Below are 27,262 nucleotides of genomic sequence, written 5' to 3' on the forward strand. Positions count from 1 at the left end.
AACGTGAATCATTTTGAATATTCGGAACATTTTGAACAGTGAACTGAGCTGGTATCTATCTAATACCTGCTAATAACAAAATTTGCAAAATATGGACATACGCCAAATAGAGAATGCTGACTTTGATCATTTCGCACGTCTCGTTTGTTATGCCTAGTTTCGGATGCGGTTTTCAACTCTTTATCCATTCAGAGGCGATACGATCGTCAGTCACTGGGGTCATAGTCCGCGACTAACAGGTTTTTTTTGTATACCATCTAGTTAAGTATAACTGCTTTAGTATTTTTTGCAATATACTCAACGAAGGCAACGTTAAGAAAATCGTTTAAAAAAGTCGAGCATCAAGTATCTAATGTTATCAACTAAAATAACATAATAATATGAAATTACTGAACATTATATAATTTAGAAAAACACTAACTGAGAGAGTATATCACAACCAATAGAAAAAACTTTTTTGAAAAAAGTAAGCCAACCGGTCGGGAATCGAACCCGGCATCTCCAACGGGTAAACGCCCCAAACTCGTCGCATTCAGCCATTATGCTACGGAAGACATACTAATGACGACAAATATTTAAGCTATTGGCTATTAAATACCTACCACTCAGCGCTCTTCGAAATCATGTTACTTCGGCAATCGATTTTTGTTTATTAAATCTCGTAGCTATTTTACTATTACAACGATTACTAACCGACGTCTAGGAATTTCTCCAATATTTTTTAAGCAACTTCTTGTACTTGCTAATAATTTTTAATTAACTATTTCTTTTATCCAAACTAATAATTCACAAGATTTAAGAATATATCATTCTGATTATTGAACATTATATAATTTAGAAAAACACTAACTGAGAGAGTATATCACAACCAATAGAAATAGTTGCAAGATTACATGCATGGATAAAAAAACGTTCAGAAGCTTCCGAATTGTCACGCAATAATTGGTACTATGTACATGGTGGGTGCACATGCGCAGTAGAAAGATAGCGGCGAACGTGCCGGAAGAAATACGAACTACACCGCACAGAATATTTTGACGTTTACCGATTATCTACGAACTTGTCAAATAGCACCATACACTAACAACATCGCGTCTCGCTTACGGTTGAAGAATGAGATTGGAGAGACAGTTAGCATTTTTACGTGTAAACTGTTATTATCGCAATAGTTTAAAATACACATTATTGGTGCAAGTAAATACATGCACGTGTACAGGCGCTATACTTAAGTATAATATGATAGAACACACTATTTTGTTTCGTCTTCAGCCGCGGTCGATCCATTGCTGGATGAAGGTCTCCCCTACTTTTTGGTTCAGACACTTCTGCCGAATTTGGTGAATTCGTCGATCCATTGGATATCATTGTATGGCAGTATATACGTGGCGCCACGTTGTTATTATAATACTAATTCGGTTTTCTCTTACACTAAGGTTCCATGTTAACTATGACTAACAACTATGCGTTCTAGTAACCTCAAATTCCGTTAATATTACCGTTTATCATTTTTAATCAATGTATTTTACCTTGATTCATAATATGAATCATTATTATCGTACATGTATTTCAGATAATCTACATCATTATTATTAATAAAACCTTATTTTCACAATAATAAAAACATTTAATTACGTAGGACACAAACATACTTTTTCATTCATGATCAATCAGGCACCTACATGGTACATCCTATTACTCTAGAAAATCTTTAGTTTAAGAAAACTGTTACATAACGACACCCTAAACACACATACATAATATTATACATCTGGTGTAATTCTAATGTTTTAATGAATACCTATGATAACAAAGGCTGACAATTATTATTATATCAGAGTGGAAACTTTACGAAATGACATTTATCATGGAATTGTGGAAAATTATGGAACCGTTAATAAATATCTTAACGGAACAATACCTAAATTCTCCTTATATCCAGTTTGAATTCACAAATATTTCTATAGAAGGATTATTCGTTTGTTCATCAATCTCAATCCCGTCACTGTCCTATTGAGTATTTTGAAACATACGTAATTTTGAATTCCACCATATTTTCCCAACGCAAAAGTGTGCAAGTATAAACAAGGTACCGACTGTTTTGTCCTAAAAACGAACAACATTATAAATGTTTGTATTGTGATTAAAATATAATTTTCCCATCATTTAATTTTTTCCAAGTTAGTAGCCTACTAATTATGAAACACCCCAAAAAACGGCAGATATTTTAGTTCTGGCTATTATAATAGGTATACCTAATAATAAATAAATCAATAATCAGCTAAAATGATCTCTGTGGTACTCGAGAGGAACAAAACGTCCGCAAGGTAGATCTAGAGGCCGCTGTATCGATAAAATGGTTAAGTTCAGCGGCAGTAAATGGTACCGCAACGCACAGGACCGATAGAAGTGGAATCAGCTTGGAGAGGCCTTCATCTAGCAGAAGACAGATTCAGGCTGATGATGATGATGACCAAGTTTTCAAATTACTGCGCAGATACATTACGCCCTTATCACCCTGAAATAATCACAGCAAAGTGAGTAAAGTTTTTAAATAGTTGTTTATTTCAATATATTATATATATCGCAATAAGAAAACATCGTCCTCTTCTATAACTATAAGAATTGTGTAATAGATTATACAAGGTGAAAAATTACTTAATATAATATTATTAATAGGTCGATAGTCCATAAATATTGAATAACAATATGATAAATTGATAGTATTATCCCGAGGCCTTACTATAACCTCTAGACCGGCAATTAAAGTGACAATCGGTTCGCGATTGCGTAAAAACCAATATTGCCACAATAAAAAAAACTAACACAATCAGCATCGATGTGCATTTTACAGAACCGTAAATTATTGCTAGTTCCGCTGTTGCTACGAACAATAAAAAAAATGATGGAAGCGAGGACCTTGACTTGATTTATCAAAATGGACACAGTTGCGTGAATCAGACACGATAAAAGCGGAATATTATAATAAGGTAGAATACAGTGGGGCAAAAGCCGTGAATAATTATTTCAACAGCATGATTTGACGGCGGCCTGCGTGCATCTTACTTATAAAAAAGTCATAGTGAATATTGCACCTTGACCATCACAATTGCCCCATGAGTTGGGGCACAATAATTTTGCTACTATAGGTACATGATAACTACACGTACTTATATTTTTATTTATAAATACATCCCAGTATCTATCTACTGGACACACAGGTTCACGCTTTCTTTCTCTTTCTTTAGGTACTTATTATGTATTATATGTGCCTACTTTAGAATTCGCAGCATTTGGGTTCACTGTACATACTATTCTGTCAAACATTACACTTTGCCAGTGTCTAAAGGCCATATTCCATTGGCAGACGCACAGACCCAACCCGATCCAACGATCGACGCCAACCGTCGTCGCTAGCTATTTGCAATTACACGCAACGATTCAATCTCGTTGGTCCTTGATTTGATTGGTTAAAATAATACTAGTGTTGCTATTATTAAAATTATAGGTTGAGTGAAAACTAGATATTTCTTAGATTGGTGGCTACACTGAACGCATTCCCGCGCAATTTTACGTCAACAAAACTGAGCTCTCAGCTCCAGCTGTCAAACCTAGCGAGCATCAGATCTGTTAAAATGTATGCGGCCGTTTGACATTTATAGAAAGTTTGTATACTTATTGTTAATTTACATCATGAATAACTGGGCGAGCTTGAATCTCCAAACCAATTGAGTAATTCGAATATCGAAATCGAATAATCCAAAGACTAATTTATTGTAGCGAGTATGGCTATATTTCAACTGACTCAGGCGGTCAGGACTCGCCGTAAACGAAAACACTGGGTCAAAAGTTGGCTAACTGAAGAACAGCGTAATCGCCATTGAATATGGCGGGTTTTTTTACGTTCCACACTATATCTTTGGCGTGTATTTATTCGACGAGGACTGTGTCCTCGGTGATACTCCATATATATTTTTTAAGTTTTCGCCATCTTGTAGTTGTTCAGTTGAAATCGACCAGTAGAAATAGTAGAATGAAATGAACGACCGTTTGCATGACTCAGGCGCATATTCGGCTATTTTCGTACGCTTTCGGCAATCTTCGCTTGATAATGAAAGGATCGCACGACGGATAATAGAAAATTTTCCACTTTCGACCCGATCGCTCACGATCCTTGAAAACCATAGAGAATAGAGTTTGACAGTCGTGGCAGACGATCGGGCGAGACGCAATCTGCCAATGGAATATGGGCTTTAAAGGGCATAAAATACAGAATACAATCGTTTACACTAGTATTTTTTTTACGTGGTAAAAAGTATTAACAATTTTAATATAGCACTATCATTGTAAGATAAATAAATGTTCACAGATATAATTTATTTAAAGCCTAATGTCACATATTTTGCCAAAGTCTACTGTATTTATATATTTACTATTATATATTAATACATATATATAATAATAAATATAAATGGAGCACAATGATTTCATATAATGATTTGATTGAAATAATCTCACAATAATATATAAAAGTACTGCCTACACACCATAAAGTTAAATTAGATGCCTGTAACGTAACTAGGTAAAAATAGGATTGTAATGAGCTCGACTTCTAGATTCTAGAAGACATATAATGAAAACATTCCCCAAATAACCGCAAAACAAGTTAGTTATATATTCGCCGTTCGCTTGGCATGAATGGAATCAACCAATATATTGAGGTGGTCCGCGTACCGATAAAATCAAATGGTAGCGACGGCAAACAATAATTTACTAGCATGCGTGCACGGCGTACATCACAATATGAAATACAAGACGTATAATAACAGATATGAGACCAGGTGGGGATAGGCCTCATTCACTATTTTATACTAGTGCTCCATAATATGATTTGATAACACAAAAATAATTGAAAACCTAAATAATAACTGTGCTACAAAACACGATACTAGATAAGTATTAATATTTTAATATTATTTGTATTGCTTTATACGTAGATTATTTTATTTTTATTATCGTTTTGATTACTCGTGTGTGGTTGTTAACACCTTGTTATAATAATTCACATAAAAAACCGATTTAAAAAATAATAATAATTTTATTATTGTCAGATTGGTATACCTACGTAATATAAATAATGGCTATTCTCATTAATCTAAACATAAAGGCCTTTACTTTGAATTGTTAAATTTATTATTCTAACATAAAGTTATTACAGCCGCGAGTGCACTTATACACGTTCGTCGTAGCAGTGTAGATGAGTCTCCGGCGTAGCACTTTTCCCGAGACACGCCGCTCGCATTACCAGATTACATCTACGATAAATCTCTTCTTCTGCAGAAAATCCCCCATAATATTTTCATATGTTTGCATATAAAACGCAGACCGTGACTCATAACATAAAACAAATTTAATGCCATATAACATACATATATGTACCAACTTTAGCCAGTGTGTACTTTAGTATCAAATATGTACATATTATACCAAAGCTCAAGACGTTGTAACATCACGGCATGAATAAATGTCCCGATCTTGTATTTCAAGATTTATTATCATCTAAAAGTCGCAATATAAATTAGAATCTTGAAATACTAAAACATAAGACAGTTTTTTCGATGTAAACAAAACTAACTTAGAAGAAAATTGAGAATATTAACATATTTTTCATTTCTCCAATAAAAATCCTTACACGTGAGAACGGAAGTTCCATTGTTATGGATTTTTACTTGTGCACTGGACCCCTTTAAATAAGTGTCTGTGGTCCTAACCATTGAAGAGCGTGGAATTTGCATTATATCTCCCTAAGAGAACTATACAGCACACTTTCCATTTCTAGCAAAAAATATTCATACAATACGAGTGGAGGTCGATTGCACCGTTACGACATTCATTCATTTTACCTGTAGTATGTTAACCACCAATTATTAACCCAGTGTGGTCCTGTTGATGGGATGTTGAACGGAATTCATTTTCGCTCAATATGGCAAAAGGTGATTGTGATTGATCTGTGATTTAGTAACTATGCTAAAAGATTCAATAATCGTATGCAATCCTAAGTGGTGAATATTGAATCATTTGGCATTTGATTCCGTCTGACCGTGGGATAACTGTACACAAGCTTATTCGGCTAACTGTAATCATCCCAGTTCTGCAGACGATGTGACGCAGGTGACACAGGTGACCATAAAGAAGGGTGTTGAAATTAAATACATTGAATCGATTCCTTACCTCATTTCCATAGGCTAGCATGTGGTGGACCGTTATGAGCGCTTTATAGACGACCACCCAGTTGGTGCTTTGCGACCGCTCGACGAGGAGATTCGCGAGCTGCGGTATGGAGACGTTGGGCTCGTTCGTGCAGTGGACTAGATCTAGTGGAGCAGAAAGAAAAGGACACATTAGAATACGGTTCGTTTCATAATAAATAACGCACGCACGAATGCGGCAATTTTGACGGCGAGAAATTTAATATCGTGACTGCAATGAGCGCCAAGAGACAAGACCAGTAGGGATGAATTTTCATAACCGGTTTCAAATGCAAACCTTTAAGATACCTATGACAGTGTGAGGTGGTATTATTGCGAATTAGCAGTATTAATAATGGATTTTACCAGTGGCGAAGGGTGGAGGTAGGCTGTTAAGATTCGCTATAAATAGTGCACACTAAACTTTTTTAGTCATATGTATTTGTTTTTATTGAACTAAGACTACAATTTACAGATGGTGTTAGTTAGTTTTTAAAAATCAACTAAACCCTGCCTAAACGAAACCATAATAGTTTTAGTCTAATTTGGGCAATACGACAAAATTGTGCACACTTTTTCATTCATAGTTATTTGTTTTTGTTGGATTAAAAATACATATTGCACATATTCTTGGTTATTTTTTTTAAATTCATTAAGCCCTGCCTAAACCAAACTATAATTTATATAAAATATTATTCTATTTATAAAATATTCAAAGTTATGTATGCTTTAATTGCATAATTTTAGATATTTTATAGATATACATGTATTTTGTGACTATTATCTATTATGGCTTGGTTTCTCAGGGTTTAATTGAATTTTAAAAACTAACCAACATTATCTGTAAATTGTAGTCTTATTTCAACGAAAACAAATATCTATGTCTGAAAAAGTTTAATGTGCACTGTTTATGGCGGATCTTAACAGCCTACCTCCACCCTTCGCCACTGGATTTTACCACAGAACAGATTAATAAAAATAGAAATGCAAAGCCAGTCGCAATAGATCTAGATTTTGAAGCCGAATTTTGTTTATGACTTAATCAAGGCACCAAATGCTTTAAATAATATTTAAATACGCGTTACGGTCACGTGACAAACTTTAATACATAGAAATGTAACTATCGAAAACAACATATTCTTTAACAGTTTAACACGTGATTTTCATCCCATATTTCTTAACCTCAAAATATAAATCTAATTACTACCACACCCAGAACGTAATGCACTTCTCATTAAGTACATATTTCTGTATATTTAGAGTGTTACAAATTCATACCTATATTCTAGCTTGTGTGTTGGGTACATACGGTATTTTGATATGGTAAATCTTAATCGATAAAGTGTCTATATAAAATACGAAAAGCTGTATGTGGTTGTGCCTTATAATGTTATTATTCATGGCAGACATGAGCGACCATTATTAGTTCGCGGTCCAGAACGGCACGGGATACAAAAATGAGACGAGACGAGAATAATAATAAAACAAAAGTAATACCAATTTGAAAGAAAATAAGTATAATTTGTAGGTATTATTAATTATTTAATTTTAAAATTGCAAACATTGTACGCTATGCCTCGTGCTGCCCATTACACGTGTTGCTCTGAGGGCCCAATTACTCTTACTTTTTAGAAACAGCAGGTTATTAATTATTGTACTTACATAATTTGCTTTATCAATTTTTGTAGATGAGTAAATAATTAATCAAACTATTGACTTACTAACGCCTGATTCAAATGCATCCAAATAAACATATAATAGTAGAAATTCTATGATCAATAATTGTGCAGTTAAATATTATACATATTGAAATATCGTAGGGTTATTTGTTAATTAAACTATGTATTTTTATCCAAATACACAAGATTTAAAAACACCTCGAAAACATATATTATGAAAAAATATTTATAGTATGTGGATCGACATCATTTTCACCTTACAGTACGAGAGGAACGATTATTCAATTGAGAGATCATGTTTTGTGAACTGCTTCACTGAAAGGTTGGATATCGACGACTCGTTATATTGAATACAATATAATATGACAAGTTAGAGTGACGAGTATTTCATTATCGACTGAGATCGTTAGTTCTATTTTATGTCTATGCATGTTACTATAGCTTTTATGGTAAAGTGTACCTAAATATAAAACTGTTCGTAAGTCATACCTAGTGCCTGAAGATTCTGATAACCGAAATAACTTTTTACAAAACTCCACAGTCCACTGTATAAAGTAACGTCGCTCAAATCTTCAAAAATTAATGAATACACCATATTTATATTTGTATCTAAGTGTAAATAGTTGGATATTTAGAATATTAGGACCACGATTGATGGAAAGAAAATATTCCTTTTATATTCAAGTATATTAAATCAAATTATATACTTTCGATTTTCCTTAATGTATTTATAACGAGCACACGCAAGTCTACAAATGTATAAGTTCTACAGCCCTCGACGATGCTACGAGGAGATACATAAACGTAGCAACTAAAAAATACATAATATCATCTCTAATCATATTAATTACAAATTATTAAATTGATGCCAGCTTATCAAGCTCATATTATGTAACTGCGAAAAATCAGAGCCTGGTCCTTCATTTAATAAATTCGATACACTTTCAACGCCCCTTAAAATCGCGTAGGCATGTAATATGATCTACAGCAATACAACTGTATATTATTTATATATTATGTTTAGATTACTAAGTAAATTAATAATGACACCCATGTGTACAATTGATGAGCTGAAATTAAAATCATCCAAATGCATGGGTAACCAATTTGAGTAAATATACTTCAAAATTAAACGTATTATTCCTATGCTAAGAAAAAACTGTTTGAATGAGCACAATGTCAGCTCAAAACATTCAAATGATATTGGTTGCTATGAGAATAATGACAACATGTTACACCTACCTATATATAATTTAGAATTTAAAGTGTATTAATAAATATGTATCTGAAACCATCAAAAAGAAAAATATTTGTGTGTGAAAATTATATGTGAAAGATACCTACATACTATTGTATGGTCATGTTTATTGTTATTTGATGTGGCAATAGGGCACAGCTTATTTGTTATTTTTCATTGTAATACTACAACAGGAAATGTGATCCAACCAAAGACAGTAGTGTAGTGGTAGTGAAACAGTAGCGTAATAGTAGGAGTGAAACAATCACAAAAACACTGTAACCTAGCCAGGAATCGATCCGGAAGTCGCCGGACGAGAAGCCAATGCCTTTCGCATTGCACTACAAGTCGCCATCAAAAATACCAATCTTCTAAGATATTACTAAGTAAGTACTAAGTACTTATAGGTACCTATATAAGTATAGTACTTAGCGAACAGCGTAATAGAATCAGCGCAAGTCATTTAACGATAAAGACGTTAATTTTTTGATCGCTTCAAATTAATGGGTAATTTCTGCCAATGTTCGTAAAATGTCTATGATAAAACAGTCGTTACAATAATTTGCTAAGCTTTCGAGCAATATTTTGCAAAACAGCGCGTGTTTTACAGGTATTTATGCAAATTTTACAGCCTGTTTCCAACGTAGGTTGAGTGGAAGTAAATTGAAACTAAAAACGGAAACGTACAACTCACTTCATTCGTACCTTCCGATTGTAAAAACCGTTAATTTCGTATTTTTCTTATATAAATGAAACATGAAACGGTATTAATGGGAAAACATTGTCGGTACATTAATAAATATACATTTATATGACTAAATAAATATATGGTTTCAACAAAGGGTAGCGTAAGTAAATACGTGCAACAGAACTAGCATAATACACAATATGGTATTAAACGCGGGATAAATAATTATTTTATTATCACGGTGGATAGACCCCAGTTGATGATGATGACATTCATCTTATTATAACGAAAATTAACATAAAACTGTATTTTTCTTGAGTGCTAATGAGACGAAAACAAGGAAAACGTTGCCATTTATTGCTAACTGAACTGAACATAGTAAGAATGCGTTCTAACAGTGAAAAATTAAGTTATTTGTTAAAAAAAATACAGATCCGGCTTTTTGAATATTGGTCGTTGATAGCAATTTTAGATTTAAAATACATTCATCAGACCGATAAGCTATGAGCTAGTCGATTATCCTCACTCCTGACTGTATTCATTTACGAACCCCGGTGCATGAAATGTCACAAATCCTTATACGCTATTTAGCCCTCGATCGGCTTAATAATGAACGGCATGTTGTAATGTAAAGAACAACATTGACATCACTTGCGCTGGTGTTGGGCGAGAATTGAGAACCTTGTAGATTTCTCGGAACATTTACGAAGTCTAGAAACAGAGATAATTGCCCCAAAGTTACAGCTTCTTCTGGCATTAAGGTATCATGGCACTGGATACATTGTGCTATCAAGTAGGCCAGATCGTAAAATGTTACATTTATTTTATGATATATGACATATATATGTAGTTACTTGTAAGGGAAGTGTAATATAATAAACAGGATGACAGGGATAGCTCACTAATAAACCAATAAGATGTTATGTAAAGGTTGATTGGGATACATAATGAAATGATGCCATACCAAACAAACATTAGATTCTATTCACAATAATTGTCAGTATCTTTGTCGACCATCGATCGGTTCAATTATAGCAATGAAGGGAGAGCTGAAACCGTGTTGCCACTTGAAGGTATAATTAAATATTTACTGGGAATACTTTATCCGTTTATGGTAATAAAGTAACCATAAAATTATTGAAAGTTTATATAAATAATTCATTAAAATTGTCCCGTTTGCCCGTTTCACCATTATTGATATTTTAAAAATATTAAATTACTTACCAGGTAAGTAAAATTTAAAAATTGGTCATAATAATCATGTCACTATAATAGTGGAACAACTTATCGTTGAAATTGCGCAAACTGAGATTTCTTCGACTGCGCACGAATTGCATAGGTAGGGTAGATTCAGTTGTTTCTGTTATGATTTCCGCCTGCTCTTACATAACGTATCGTTTTATCTCGCTCGGCGTAGCTATAACTACGTCATATTTTCTGTCAAAACTATCCAACTTCACGCTTATGTGGTAGTACTTAATTTGCAGTTTGACAACTGTATTTTAATTTATGCGTGTAATATTGATGTTATTTCGCTTTAATTAATGTAATCTTACATTCTTTCCATGCTCCAAGTATGCGACAAGTAGGTACTAGGTACAAGGTACCATGCTCAACTATAATTTTAATGACAATTATTGAAAAAGGGTAACGGAAGGTGTCCTTCAACAGATTATTACAGCGAATCAGAATAACTCGGCGTCGTCAGCTTCTTTAGACTTTTCAGGTGACTGACCACAACTCTACAAATTGTTACTAGCACTGATGTCAATATATTCATAAAATACAAGTATCATATCGTATAACCATATAATATACCTACCTTTATTTACCTTCAACATTTCCGTGGCGTGCATGTAATTAATGCAACTAGAAGTGAATAAGTATGTAGATATGTAATAGTCTTAGGTGCACAGACTCTTCTAATGTAGCGAATCCTATTTTACTAACGACGTCAGGTTTTCAGTTTTCATTTTTGGATACTTACCTAAATGAAGCAAGATAAACAAAGTCGTTAAATGGTTATCGTTAAAATCACGATTGATAATTTAGAAAGACAATAATATGTCAATTTGGGAATATTAAAAATTACTTAGTTTCTCTCTTGTACTTAGAAATGCATCACCAACGTTACGTTATCGTTATCGTTATCGTTATCAATAAACACCGGCAGTTAGTTAAATGGGTGTACAACTATCTTAAATGAAATTTCCAAATCGCTTTTAATAGTATGTGTGTGTGCGTGTCGTCACAATTTTAACGATCGTTTGACACGAAAATGATCCGAGCGGTCGCTCAATCAAAACTCCCGTGTAATGTCGACTCACTATTTACAATTTACAAAGTGTAAAAACACTTCTTACTGAGGTATTTAAACTGCCTGAGTTTTCGCGAGGCCGCATGGAAAAACAAAAAAAAAACAGAAGTGAGCGAGAAAATTGAAACGAAAAGAATTAATTCGCGCGCGCTTTTTACCTCGGCCTAGCGAGACAAAAATACCTCGGTGGATAGGTACCTACTAGAAGTAGGTAAATACCTTTCCTCATCGTTATCGGAAACTAATGCCATATTATTGAAAGAGTTTAAAACCTAGATATTATATATATAAATCTATGGTTGAAATCATATAAATTCTATACATATTAGAAAAATCTTCATATTAATATCTATGATAATTGCCAAAACCGTAGGGAAAATGCTGTGACTATAATAACCTTCACCTCTTGATGGATAACGACGGTAGTTTATATCACGTCACATGTGGTAGGCTCAAATTAGTGTAGAATCAAGACAATGCACTCAATGGCTTGAGTGAATTGCCACCAATCAACCCTCGTAAATAGTCTGTGTGTGTTGTCTAAAAAATGACGTGCAGTGCATGTGTTGCGAAGTGAATGGGTTTTATGATTAACATTTTTATAAAAAAAAAAAATATTAAAAAATTAAATACGCACATAGGTACTAAAGTAGATTACATAATACAAATAATATGTCGATAAATAATTATGAACTCGAATGGTGCGATTAACGAAATATCGTTTACTTACACAGCTAAAAAGGAAACAATCTAAGTGCATGTGTTAGATTAACTAATTAATTACTATGAAATGTAGTAGAAAATGCTTTAAAAGTTCCGGGCTGTCGTTTTATATTTTCATCTTTTTTTCGTTATAAAAATCATAAAATCATACTTTCATTTCACGTGTTTCGAAATATTGAAACAACAGGCGAAAGGGTGATTGTTTAGCCGTGCGAATTGATATACGAAAAACAATAAATACATCATTAACTTCTCGAAAAACAAATGAAATATTTGCAATGGCGAAAACAATGCAACGGACGTAATTAGACAATAGGCAAAAAATCGCAAATTTTTTTTAACATTATCAAATCAGAAACGAGGAAGCACTAATTATTAGGAAATGACTTAACAGGTTTGGTTCTCCCAGGGTAAACTACCGCGATATAGATACCTACGTTTACTGTGTTTATGTTTGTCAATGTATAAACCTCATTCAAATTAAATTAATAATAAAAAGGAGTAAGTATTGTAACAAAAAATATTATATTATGTAAGGTGCAGAGAAAATCTAACTGCGTGAAATTAAATACGAGCGGCGTAACTATTTAACTTAAATTGTGGGTTTAACTAAATGTCGAAATATAAATACGTCGTGCTCAAGTAGGTACCTACCGTTAAAAAAAGTAATTGCCAGGGAACACAAAAACAGGGGAAGTGGGTTACTTTCTGGGTATGACTGTAAGGAAGTACGATTCTCGAATGAGGAGAAATATGGGATAAACTTAAACGAGTGTTAAATAATGTGTTATTTTCAATATCTGTACCATACATATTGTTCATTAAAGTTTATTACGTGTAGAAAACACATATTCAATATTGGTGATATATTTGAAGACATTCCATTAAAAGTCTTGGTCTATCTATATTATATAGCGACTGGCTTTCTCGTGCTAATGACATTTAGTACTGCCCTATGAAGATGTCTCCAGAACAATCGAACGATAACGAGTCATGGGTTTATCAACGTATCAGTTGCAGTGGGCATCAGTAACTCAAATTAATAATAGTATTTCAAAACCATTCTACCACGGAAACCCCAGGTCAATAAATTGATATACAATAATCTCCCCCAAATATATTATCTTATAACGACGTACCGTCGCCATGCATCTCTTAACTCTGTAGGGGTCGGGAAACTTTTGACACAGAAGAGCCAGATAGATATATTTTGACAGCATAGCGAGACTGGCCATGATCAACAGCGTAAATGGTAAAAGAAAAAGAGGAAGAACACCCGAATGTTGAAAACTACAATACTACAACTAGATAACTTGATTTTCACTGTTTTTGAGATACCTATTGAATACATAATATGATCCTACATTTTCTTCTCTACAAAATGATAAAACTAGGTCTAAGTCAGAAGTTAATGGGAACTGTATTAATGTTGTGTTTGAAAATATTAAATGGTAACTTTAAAACCATAAAAGCACTAAATAAATAAAATAATACATTAACATAATAATATGTTTTCCTACAATTGAACAATATTTAATTGTTCCCAATTATAGACAAGCACAATTTTCCATTTTTATTCTCAATAATAATTATAGCCCAGATTTATGTTAATCAAGTAAAGTTTCAATTTTATTTTCCCAACAATGACCAAATCAGAGTTATCTAGTTGTAGTATTGAGTTGATGGTTTGTATTCTGTGTTTATTAGCGTTGTGAAATCAGATTGTCATATTCATTACATTACCTATTTATCAACAAGTACATTTTTGGAGCTCTCACAGTTTTCCTAGTAAAGTGCCCAAAATAATTGCATTACAATAATGCTAGTGTCAATATCAAATGGATAAATATATAATATAAAAAAGCATAATCGGTTGGCATTTGGATTGGGGTGATTTGTAATATCTACAAGCTAGGATCATTCCACCATTCATTAATCCAAAAACACTAACAAAAAAGATTTTCTCTGGGTTAAAATAGCTTGAAATAATATTCGTTAATGGAGGCATTCTTTTCTCGGCGGTATTTTGATGAGGTGGTTTAGGAAAAAGGTTATTTTTATGTTCACATTCAATATTTCCGCGGAACCGCGCACGCGTACCAGAGAACCATAGTATGTTGCTCGCGAGTTGCATTTTGCCGATTCCTGTGCATACAAGTATGTGTTCTTAAATATTGCATAACAGAAGCATTTGTGTGTCTTACTAACAATTAACAGGAAAACTATCACTAGTCTGCTTATAACTTTAGCGGGGTTAACTATAAATTATTGGTGGAAATATATTAGGTACATTAATAATTAACATAAAATATAATATAATAATTGTCAAATAAATAATGATCATGACCGGTTTCATCTGATTTAATAGGCCATTCTCCAATAATACAAAATATAAACTTATTTAAAAAAAGTGAGAATCATTATATAATTTCATCATAATTAATCAACATGATACTCGTACATTTCGTAACACGATGATAAATTAATGTAAAACCAAATTCATGGTCTATTAATTAATAGCATGTGAAAGACATTAGTTGTGGTAATCATATCATTCTCTGATGAGAAGGAATTATAGTATGATTAAAGATTAAGACGAATTCGTAAATGTCTGTCTCAATTAGTTTATAGTATTTCTCTTTCTCACGATGGACTGACATTTTAATTCACTTCTTGGAGAAAAAGCCAGTGACGTAGTAGAGTGGTTTGATATTTAGCGGTATAATTAAAAATCGACACCTAAAATTTGTGTGGTTAATTGCAAATAATCGTGTAATGTAGTATGAACGTGCGTGGATTATTTCAATAAATAAAAATACAATTTCAAATACATTCGAGAAAAATTCGGAGGTAGGTATAGGCAAATTATACTTCAGCGGTACCATGAGCGATTCGCGGGTATATTGGTATCATTTGCTACAGTGCCTGTTTCAATGATAGCAAACAATACCATTACATTTGCGAATCGCTTTTGCCGTTTCTTAGAATACGAAGGAAATTGGAATGTGTATAGATAAAATACATAAATTTTAAATAATTACGTAGATACGAAATTTCTATCATAAAAACTAAAATTCATTTATTATCATGAGCGAGACACCTGCAAAAGATGAGCGAGAAACCTGCAGAAGATGAGTGACTCACGTAGTTCGTAAAAGATATTCGATGGATTCCCAGGAGGGAAGAGACCCATAGGAAGACCGGGACTTTGCTGGAGAGACCGTGTGAGGAGAGACGCCACAGAACTGATGCTGGTAGACGATTGGAGGATCGCAAAGGACAAAATAGGAGGCCAAGAGCCGATTCGCGCTGTAACGCCATCGAAGAAGAATACGTCTATACAAGTATTCTTATAAAGAACGCCGGTTTCACCTGTACACAAGTAATTGTGTTTAGTTGGATGAAAGCGGCTCTGACTATTATCAAATAATGCTGACGTAGATATTACAACGTTTTATGTGGTTTTTTTTTATTATATATAAATAGACTTTCCATTAATAACTCACAAATTAATGTCGATCCCCATACAGCTATTTATTTTCAGACAATAATGCATGTATAGTTGAAACAAATCATAGTAACATTTAATATGTAGGTACGACACACATACAAAATAAGTAGTTGTATGATCAAATTCGTATTATTGATGGAAAAATATGCCGGGATAAATAGTAATGCTAGAGAAGTCTTTTCCTTGGTCTGAGCTAGGGATTCCAATCCCGGGATCCCGAGCTATTTTCGATACCTATGAATCCCGGGATTGATAAACATAATCCCGGGATTTCGGGATTGATTTTTTTTATCAATTTGTATGGAAAATAAAATAAAAGCGAAAATATAACAGAAAAAATACTTTTAATAAAAAATAACTACATTAGAAACAAACTGAGTTTGAATGAAGTTTGATTTACACCCATGAGTAGGTAGCCGATTCATTTAATTTTTTCACATAAATTATTAAAAATGAGAAAGATTGGAAAAAAACAATGCTTCGCACTTTTAACAAAGTAATTCCACCATGATAGCATACGTTTTACGGCAATTTCATATTTGCTGTCTAATTAGATTTATGAAGCGGAAAGGCCATAAGTACGCCATGATTATTTGCTTTACTATTTTAAATCTCGCTAATCCACTCATTATGTCTTTACTATCAGAAACAGCAATCTCATATAAAATTCACATTATTATTTATATTACAATACTATTTACTCCATTAAACTTGTGTATTTCCAAGATTGAACGTATACAATATTAACAATAAATGTCTTAAATAGAATGAATTATACTAGATTTATTTTTGATCGATTTTATCAATGTTATTTGTAAATATAAAATTTTTATATAAACAATGGAAAAAAATGCAAATCCCGGGATCAGAATTTTGGCTCGGGATTGGATTCCCTACTGAGCCATAAACGTTAGTTCACATACATATTTATAGATAGACGGACAGTTGTAGTTTATAAATATTATTTAATTTATAATCTCATGTTAGGTGGCATTCTCGCATATTTTTTATACCTACGTTACTGTGCTTAAAGGGAGCACGGCCACAGATCGTGTAGTTGCGCAACGCGAAAACAGAATACCTAGGTAAGGAATTAATGAAAGCCAGATAGATAGACATGCTGCACAAACGGTAGCAGTGCAATCCGAATAACATGCAACTCCCAACCACAGATAGTGTTTTGTTGTGTTGTGAGGCGCCGACAACGTTTTATTTAATGGCATGGCAAAACAAATTAACTTTTTTTTCTGTGTTACATAATAGGTATAAGAAAATCATAATATAGTGAGTGACACCATAGTTTCACGGCCCGACTATATTGGGCTTTGGGTGTGTACATAGCGCATCATTAAAAATATACAGCCCTCGCTATTATGCTAGGTTTCTCAAATTCCTCGTCGGTTGGTATAATCAATATTGGAATCATTCTATAGTTGCACCATGGGCACTGCAAAAGCGATTCGCAGTTGTATTGGCATTCTTTGCTGCAATGTCTGTTTCAATGCTAGCAAATAAAGGTACCTTACCTTTGGGTTCAAGAAGAAACGCTCGAGTCCAGATCTAACTGTTGCCTATCTTATTAATTTGAGAGAGAGAAAGAAAGTCGAATCTGCATATTTCTTCATTCTGTCCTGATTCCACACAGCGGAGGCGATCGTTAGTAGACAATAAAATTTGATTCAGTTAGAGGCAAACCACTGAAACTTAATTATAAAGCATTACGTGATAACAAGAACATACTCCTAATTATTGTCATGGGAAGAAAAGAAAAACATTCTTATTAATAACCTCCACTCTGACAGGAGCAAAATGGTAATTCACATTTGTTTTGTCTCCCTGTAAGTACCTACCCATTGTAAATATTCTACCCTAGCCACGGTCACAATTATTGTTTTTGCTGTATAAAATGTACGAATCTAATTTATTCATGAGATCCTTGCACTATTAATTAAATTATTTTTTTATTCTTTCTTACGAAGAAAATATACCTACTTAGGTAGATTATTTCTGAGGTTCTTTTCCTGTCATGTAGGTACCTATAAATAATGCTACATTAAATCTTGTGTATATTCGATCTTGGACAATTAAATTAACACTTATATAATAAAATATTAATAATTTACTATATACTCGTAAACCGTAAGCACCCGACCGCTGAAATAACGAACTTTTCCCACGGTGGTTTTAATCCGGCAAGATGAGAGGAAATTGTAAACGATAAATTGCAAAAGTCGCGAGTGACGTGTAAAGTTTGCGGAACACCACCATTGCCGAAAGATTATATTAAAAGCGATAATTTATGCGCCACGCCTGACAATATTTCGTAATTTAATGTTAATTTATCAACCACAACCTGTTTTGATCACAATATAAATATCATCAGCTGATGTCACACCAGGAGCACTAAAATCCATTCGTTAGTATTATAATCGATTAAATTTATACAATATTTGACACAATACATGCATTTAATTATTGAAAGAATACATTTTTGAATAATATATTATAATATCTACTCCTCGGTCATTTTTTGTCCCAAATAATAAACTGCGAGCAGATGCATTCCGTATCGATTCGAAAGAACGGAAGGAAGGGCGAAGATGAATATATTATAATATATGGAAGGAAAAATACGTTCAATTCATGCCCCTCTAATGCAGTACCTATACTGTAAATCTGAATTAATAGGTTGTATGGACCCAAAGATCGATTACTAGGGATTAAGTTAGTATTTTTAAGCGGCGTGCCGAGCGTCCTTCTAGTGTGCCGCCAATGTTTCGTAAGTCTAAAGCAGTGGTGCACAACCTATTTGACAGAAGGGCCGCAATGGGTGCAAGTGTGGAAAAATAATGATATATTAAACAACTACACTAGACATCAATTTTAATTACTTTTACTTAATACATATCAAATACCGATTTTAGACCGCGGGTTGTGCATCACTGGACTCTAAAGCATATAATACATTATAAGACAAACTTTCTAACAAACCACACCCACGACAACGAAACAATATCAGTATCACAAATAAATTATTAAACCACATTATTCATTTTAAAATGAATCATTAAATTAAATCTCACCTTTTTGATTGCCCTACGGCCTAAACGGAATGTGAAGTCTTTCTTTGTGTGAGATTTTTACTTCAATTTATAACGGCACCTCTCTGGACGCATTTAAAGCCCCGATATCGACCGTAAAGCCGATTCGCCACACATTTTGGGCTTACGATGCATCCCGGATGCACAAAGATAATTCCCCCACATGAACAAAGTATACTCATATTTATATTTATAATTTGCCTTCATACCGTAAAATTAATTAAGACGCGTTCTTGGTCGATACTCCTCTCCCGTTCACGCGTTGTATTGTATCATAAGAGAAATAATAATACGAGGGTGGGTCAATAAGTCCTTAGAAAAGCCGACAGGTGGCGCGACTAGTACTGTAAGCGGTTTGTTTTCATGCAGCGGCACTACCGATTCAGTATGCTGCGAAGTTTCAATCAGATTGGTCGGGTTGTTGTTTTTTATTTTCGTACATTTAAAAAAAATTTGCTTGTTTACAAAAATGGAGAAAATTGAGTTTAGAGCTGTTATTAAACATTTTAATATAAAAGGGTTAACAGCAAAGGAAATAAAAAATCAAAAAGTCAAAGCAGTGGATTGCGAAAGGCGAACCATGTCCAAAGAAGGCGAAAACCGTAAAATCAGCTGGTAAGGTTATGGCTACTGTATTTTGGGATGCACGTGGAATTATTTTCGTTGACTATTTGGAAAAAGGAAAAACAATAACAGGGGATTATTATGCATTTTTATTGGACCAGCTAAAAAACGAAATTGAAGAAAAACGGCCTCATTTAAACAGGAAAAAAATCCTCTTTCATCAGGACAATGCCCGTGTTCACACATGTTTACGATCAATGGCTAAAATTGAAGAATTGAAGTTCGAATTGGTCGACCACCCACCGTATTCGCCAGATTTAGCCCCCAGTGACTTTTTCCTTTTCCCAAACTTAAAAAAATGGCTAAGTGGACAACGTTTTTTTTCAAATGAAGAAGTCATCGATCGGAAAAATGCTTATTTTGAGGACCTTCCGAAAACTTATTTTTCTGACGGTTTAAAAAAAATTGAGAAACGTCTAACCAAGTGTATTGAGCTCCAAGGAGATTATGTTGAGAAATAAAAAAAAAATACAAAAATAAAAACTGCTTTAATGCTTTTTTCTAAGGAATTATTGACCCACCCTCGTATTATATTGTATCGACGAGCAACGCCACAAATTTCGTATTCAACTTTACACTAACCAACCAACTTTGGAACCTCTACTATGTCAATACATCAGTATTACCAAAACAGTGTCCCGCCCCTTCTCACCCGCGATTCCACTTTGTTTTCATCCCTAGTAAGAGTGCGGTTTGTTAGTGGGTACCCATACGCATAGATTAAATAATAAAGAATACGTGTATTATAAATTAAAAGAAAAATGCCACCGTAGTGCAATTAATACTGAGAATTGTCAAGACTACACCTATAAATACATAATATGCGGAACGCTGATATTACTTACGGAAGCTTGATGTTACATTAAAAATGCTGTATTTTTTTTCAAGCTCTTGTAAGGTGAAGTGGTGAGACAAACGATGTATCGCGTGCAGGGGCGTATATAATATAGGTAACCTAATCAAAGTTTCAAATATGATAATTAATTGCTTGAGGTGTGGAAGCACATGCGTTGATGAATTCCAGAAATGTTCAATGTTAGTGATCTTAAATAAATATGATATGTGATAATAAAATAGTAATTTCAAGTGAATGAATTATTAATCATTACAATCTCAAAGTTGATGCAGGTCTCAATCGACATATCGGTTGATCGGTGTTTGACGGGTGTTTACGTACGCCGACTTGTGAAGTTAACATATTTATAAACAAATTCACAATGTAGATACTAGACATGCAATTTGATACAGGGACATTGATGTTGGCGATGTTATCAGTGTTATCAGTTATCACATTATTTTTCATTCCTCCAATCTCCAGTAGAGGGGTTGAGCAAATTACCAAAAAGCAATTCTCGTAAATAGCCTTCACACTTTTCACAATACGTAGTTTACAATTTACATATAGGTACGTGGAAATTGTATAAACGCCAATTATTGATATATATACTATAATTTGAAGAATATGTTTGGACGTTTCTATGTTGTTTGTACCGGCCTTCGGTTTTTCTTTATACAAATCCACACGCGCAATCGGATTTCGACAAAGTTTGGACAGTAGGCGGAGGCCGACGAGCCGGAGTGCGTGGTAGGGGTCTCGAATTTAACCCGTTGCACCCCGGGAACAGTTTTACGGTTTTTTCGGAAAAAGGGCGCCGCGTACAGGGCCTTGAAACGCGGAAGTTAATGCTGCACCCCCATTTTTTTATTGAAAATGTCGCTAGAATGTGTACATTAAAAAAATATTGGCGTTTATTTCAGCTCGATCGGAGGACAAATGGCAAAGTTAGATGCAAATAATTGTGTTATTAAAATCGCTAATGGCCGGCGCGGCGCGAAGTTCAGCGTGACTCACCCTAGGTGCAATTTTCAGCTCTGACTGATTGCATTGACGTAAACATTTCCATCGCGTTTCCGTGTTATAATTATTATATTTTTTGTAAAGTTTGGAGAGTAGACGGAGGCCAACGAGCCGGAGTGCGTGGTCGGGGTCTCGAATAGTTTTGCGGTTTTGCGGAAAATACCGCCGCGTACAGGGCCTTGAAACGCGGAAGTTAATACTGCAACCCCCATTTTATTGAAAATTTCGCTAGAATGTGTACATTTAAAAATATTGGCGTTTATTTCAGCTCGATCGGAGGTCAAATGGCAAAGTTATATGCAAATAATTGTGTTAATAGAATCGCTAATCGGCAGGTTGGTGCGGGCGACGCAGTGCTGCCACATTAGATCAGAATGCTTCACTCACGGATAATAATTGTATGTAGCGGCATCAAGAGTGGGGAGTAGTAAAAATCTATATATTTTGGCACCAAATGGAAAAGCCACAAAAATATTGTATATCGAAAAGCCCTGGAATGATGGATTGGATATTTTATATTATATAGAAAAGCCTTAAAATAATAAATTGAATATGTACCAATTTTTAAGATAATTAAATAAAAATAAAAATCTCTAATATAATATTTTTTTACATTTTTAAATTCAATCCTTTGCACTATACGTATTAAATTTAGAATTTTTATTTTAAAATATAGAACCATTCCACTCCCGGGCAGCGCCGGGTGATACTGCTAGTTAAATATATGTGTTCATCAATAAATTAAATTGTCACACGGAGCAAAACATCGATATATGTACCTAATGATATATTATTTTATTATAGTATAGGTGAAAAATGCAAATTCAAACTACAGACACTATACCTGTGAGTCATCGGGTATTCGTGCAATTTGTAACTATCTCGTGCAAACGCATGTATGCATTCCCTGCCATACGTTATAGAACCGGCAAAAAAGACAGATATTCTTGTGATAGATAGGTGACGTGTCAGAATTTCAAATGAAGTCAGTTAGCGAGAACCATTGGCGAGAACGATGATAATGCGTGAGTTCTATGGTAAAGTTACGAGGGGAATCCAACTAAGTGCTTAGTCATATTGAAAAAAAACTCATCAGAAGGAAAAAGTAAAACGAATAGACAATATTATTACAAAACACATACACGTGTAGGTATGCCAGTACCAATGACATCAGTACAGTCAGTAACATCACATAGCATTCATTACTGTCGACAAATATGTAGGTAGATTGAAATGACAGAATTGATTAACAAATCCCATATCGCAAATTGCAACGCATTAACTATTTCCCAAATCCTACAAGGCTTAGTGAACAATATTAATTTTATTTCCCGCATCTGGGAAGTTCATTGCGATAATGTTTCGAATTTTCAATCATGGATTATTGATATTTCGGTGTTAGTTCTTTAAACTTTTATTTGTATTTGAGCTGGGTATTGATTGAATTGTACCTATATATTATTATTATTTTAATAAATTAATCATTACTCATTAGTTACATTACATTAGCAAGCCGATCCTAATCATAATTCAAACAAGCTCGTATACAAGATATCAGCAATGTCCCCGTCTATGGTCACATTTCGCTACAGCGGCGAAGGTACATCCACCATAATATGATGATTTCAACGTGAGGGCTGAGAGTATTTAACAAATTTCCACGTGCTCCGCTGGTCCCGTAAAAAAGATTTATTCATACAGAAATTTGACTAAGCTAAGAAATTCATTTCTTTGCTATGGAATCATGACGGTATGCATTCATGATTACATTGCACTCAACAAAACATGACTTGCTCAATTGCAAAAAAGCCCAGGCCATTTTAGATATCAGCTGGAAATGTCCTAAAAACTACTTCCCCACCATAAATAATGCAACCCTTATTAACATACATAATTTGAAAACACGTAAGTACCCACTCACTAGAAAAAATCTTTTTGAAAAAATACGACGCTCAGCGGGACTCGAACCCCCATTCAGTGAATTCGCGTCAATGTGCTTTGCCAATTGAGCCATGTGCCTACTACGATGAAATTAACTAGTAATTGTTACATCTTGAAGCGTTTCAAAAATTGCGTTCATTTTTAACAGTTGGCTTTTGTGTTTTATTGCATTAATGTGATTAATGCAATAAAACTAAAATTTGCATTGAAACTGGCGCGAAAAAATAGTGAATATATTATATAGAAAAATACATCATTTAATATTACAGGCTTTTATAAATACCTACAGTCTCAGGTTTTACATTGTATGCGTTTTTTACAATATGTGTGTAATCGCTTGTAAGTGTTGTATGCGTGCAATGTACCGAATTAGTTGAAGCTTTTGTCTGTGTGTGTTTGTGTCATAATATTTCGTTACGTATTAGTGGGATTGCTACGTGCCGTCTGGTTGGTCAAGTCGCGATCAACTTATAATTCATACCTAAAGACATATTATTATGTCGTTGGCAAATTATATTTATACGTTACTAGGCAATTGGGAAGGTAGGCTTTAAATAATCGCCAAGTATGGCATCTTCATCGCTGATATAGGTATTATGACAATTAATCACGGTCCTGGAAAATCAGCAGAGCGATATCTGCATAATTCGTGATAAAACGATAATAGTAAGAGACACCGGTGTGCAAACAGTAAACCTAACCCGAGAAAGATGACGTTCGCGACGTAGCTTTTTCAAATTGGCCGCCCACACATTAGAGGCGGCATTTCGACCGACCGACCTACAGACAAAACGGTCTTTAACCCAATAAACAAAGAAACATAAACTAAATATGTACCTATCATATTATTACTGAAGGAGAGATTGAAAATCTTGGTTTAGTAGAATGCTAATAAAATTAAGATATTAATAATGGGACAACATACATCAGCCAATGTTGTTACCTATAGAATTTAATATAATTGAATTTAAAATCGGAAAATATATATTTTTAAATAGATTCAGCGTGTACACTTGGTGGTAATTCAGGATAATTTATAAATATAAATGTATCGTGGTCAATCTGAGCGAAACACGTGTCGTAAATCAATCTTTATAATATGTGATAAATGCCAAATGATAAAGTCATACAGAAAAAATCTTTAAAAGCATAAACCTCGCCAATAAAACTACTAAATTCGTACATCCTAGTTTAATACACGGCTTTCGTTATTATCTCTATACGTGCATACTATACAGGTACACGGTAACCCTGGATTAAGTACGTAGGTACTTCTTGTTACTCATAACAATATGTAGACGGTCAACACTTAAACATAAGGCAGTACTAACGAGAATTTTCTTAACGAATTTCCCTTTCATTAGACAAACAATAACAATGCCCTTGGGTACGAATGAAATATGCACAGCTACTGTAATGAATGTACTTTTTATGATAGAATACAGAACTTGACCCTTTAATGGAGTCTATTCTACAGCATAAATTAATATTCAATTGATTACTAATATCAAGAACCCCCCCGAATGATGTATGCAACGTTATGTGTTGTGTTAATAAATTAAAACATTAAAATTATCTGCTAAACTTATGAGACATTAACGCTTCAGATGTATGAATACTATCTAATTTTGTCGTTAGGTCTAACGCAGGTGGCTAAATTGGTAAAGCACATTGGCGCGAATCGAATGGATGCGGGTTCAAGTCGCGCGCGGTGACGTATTTTTAAAATATTTTCAAATTATCGATGTCCAAGTATGAGTTAATGTAGACGGAACGTAAATCACGGAGGCTGCGGTCGACGAAACTCTACGCCCCTCCGAGAAACGATACAAACTGGTTTTCGTGTCAAAACGATTTAGTACCGATATCAATGAATCAAACCATTTATAATGCGTCACCATTGACATGTTAGTTGTCAAAGAGGTTTAATGTTATTGGTTCATACCCGGTTTCCTACTGACGAATTTCATGAGCGTACCGTACCTACTCGGGACAATTTTGATGATCGCAGACAATAATGGCATACGACGACAGATTCACAAGCTTCTTCAAAAAAAAAAAAAAAACAATCGATACCTACCTACATAACAAGATTTGAGAATGTAACATTCCATATTAAGTATATTAAACAATGTTCAATGTCAAAAATGTCAAAAAGAAATGGTTTATTACAAATTGTTAGAAAGTTCAAGTAAACGTTATAACTAAATATTTGACGGGAGCAGGGCGTCGGTGAGTAAAAGAAAATTAATATTCCTTAAATAAAGACACAAAAATCGATAGTCAACAATACCCAATACAATTTGATAAGCATTTCATGTAAGACCTACCAGTTTAAATTACCGTAATTAGGTAGGAGGCCTGTAGCTTAATTGATTAAAGCATATTAGTGCGATACCAGTGGATATATGTGTACGGGTTCTAATCCCGTCAGATTTCGTATTTTTTTTAAATGTGATTTCATCTAGTATTATTATTATATTAGTATTATTTCATTTCGCGAAGAATTAAGTACCGAGATGAGTGAAAAGACCCATATATCCAGCAGTCTAGATGATGATTATGACACAGTGGTCACTCAGTATTTACCTAATAATATTGTAAGATAGGTTAGATGGGTACGACCCGCAGATATGCAATCCTCTTTAGCTACCTACTAATCATTTCTGATAGATACGTAGGTATATAATATGTATTTTAAAATATAAAGATAATGACTTGAACTATTTAAAATAATTTATCTAATTGTTTCTACGAAAACATTTAATAATAAAAGGCAAATTAAAAAATTCCACGACCTTATTACATTATCAAAGCTTATCAAAGACACAGCAACAAAACGATAATTATATTTCGGTCAAATAAACGGCCGTTTTTTTAATAAGCGTAACAAATTATGTAATTCGATTTCGTATTGTAAAATTTAGCGCGCGAAACGATCTAATGAAACGTTTCAAAAAAACAAGCTTTCGTCGGACGAGCTTTTTCAGCTATTACGATAATGAAAAGCTTTACTTTTGTGCGACGTAACACGACGTCCACGCAGGGCGAGTGACGCAATTTAAAAACGTACGAATTTGTTGACGTTTTCAAAACGACGTATGGTGTTAATGATGGATCGGTACAGTGTAATATCAACACTCATGTATTAGAGTAGAAAATATTACTATAAAATCAGTTAAGTAGAATGCCTGCCGACATTGGCATTTCGTAACCCAGTATCAACCGATAATAATGTCAGACATTCCATTGAAAAAGTTGAATGTTCGACCGGTTAGGACCGTCGGATATTAGAACACCAGCGGGCGACACAGCGTAGAGGCGGATCGATACAAGCC

The 27,262-nt window shown here is 33.9% G+C and overlaps 1 protein-coding gene across 19 annotated transcripts in view; it reads right to left on the reverse strand.

Moving 5' to 3' along the window:
* Positions 1–27,262, reverse strand: part of lap (phosphatidylinositol-binding clathrin assembly protein lap) — a 162,046-nt gene that overhangs the window by 69,359 nt on the left and 65,425 nt on the right. For all 19 annotated transcript variants that reach the window (XM_085957203.1, XM_085957215.1, XM_085957216.1 and 16 more), the window contains exon 2: positions 6,229–6,371. In XM_085957203.1, coding sequence (XP_085813329.1) covers positions 6,229–6,371 — 143 coding nt within the window. The remainder of the gene's footprint in view (positions 1–6,228; positions 6,372–27,262) is intronic.

The sequence above is a fragment of the Rhyacophila brunnea genome, unplaced genomic scaffold (genome assembly GCF_057557595.1).
Source record: "Rhyacophila brunnea isolate RB1 unplaced genomic scaffold, BYU_Rbru_1.0 scaffold_6, whole genome shotgun sequence".
Lineage (NCBI taxonomy): Eukaryota > Metazoa > Arthropoda > Insecta > Trichoptera > Rhyacophilidae > Rhyacophila > Rhyacophila brunnea.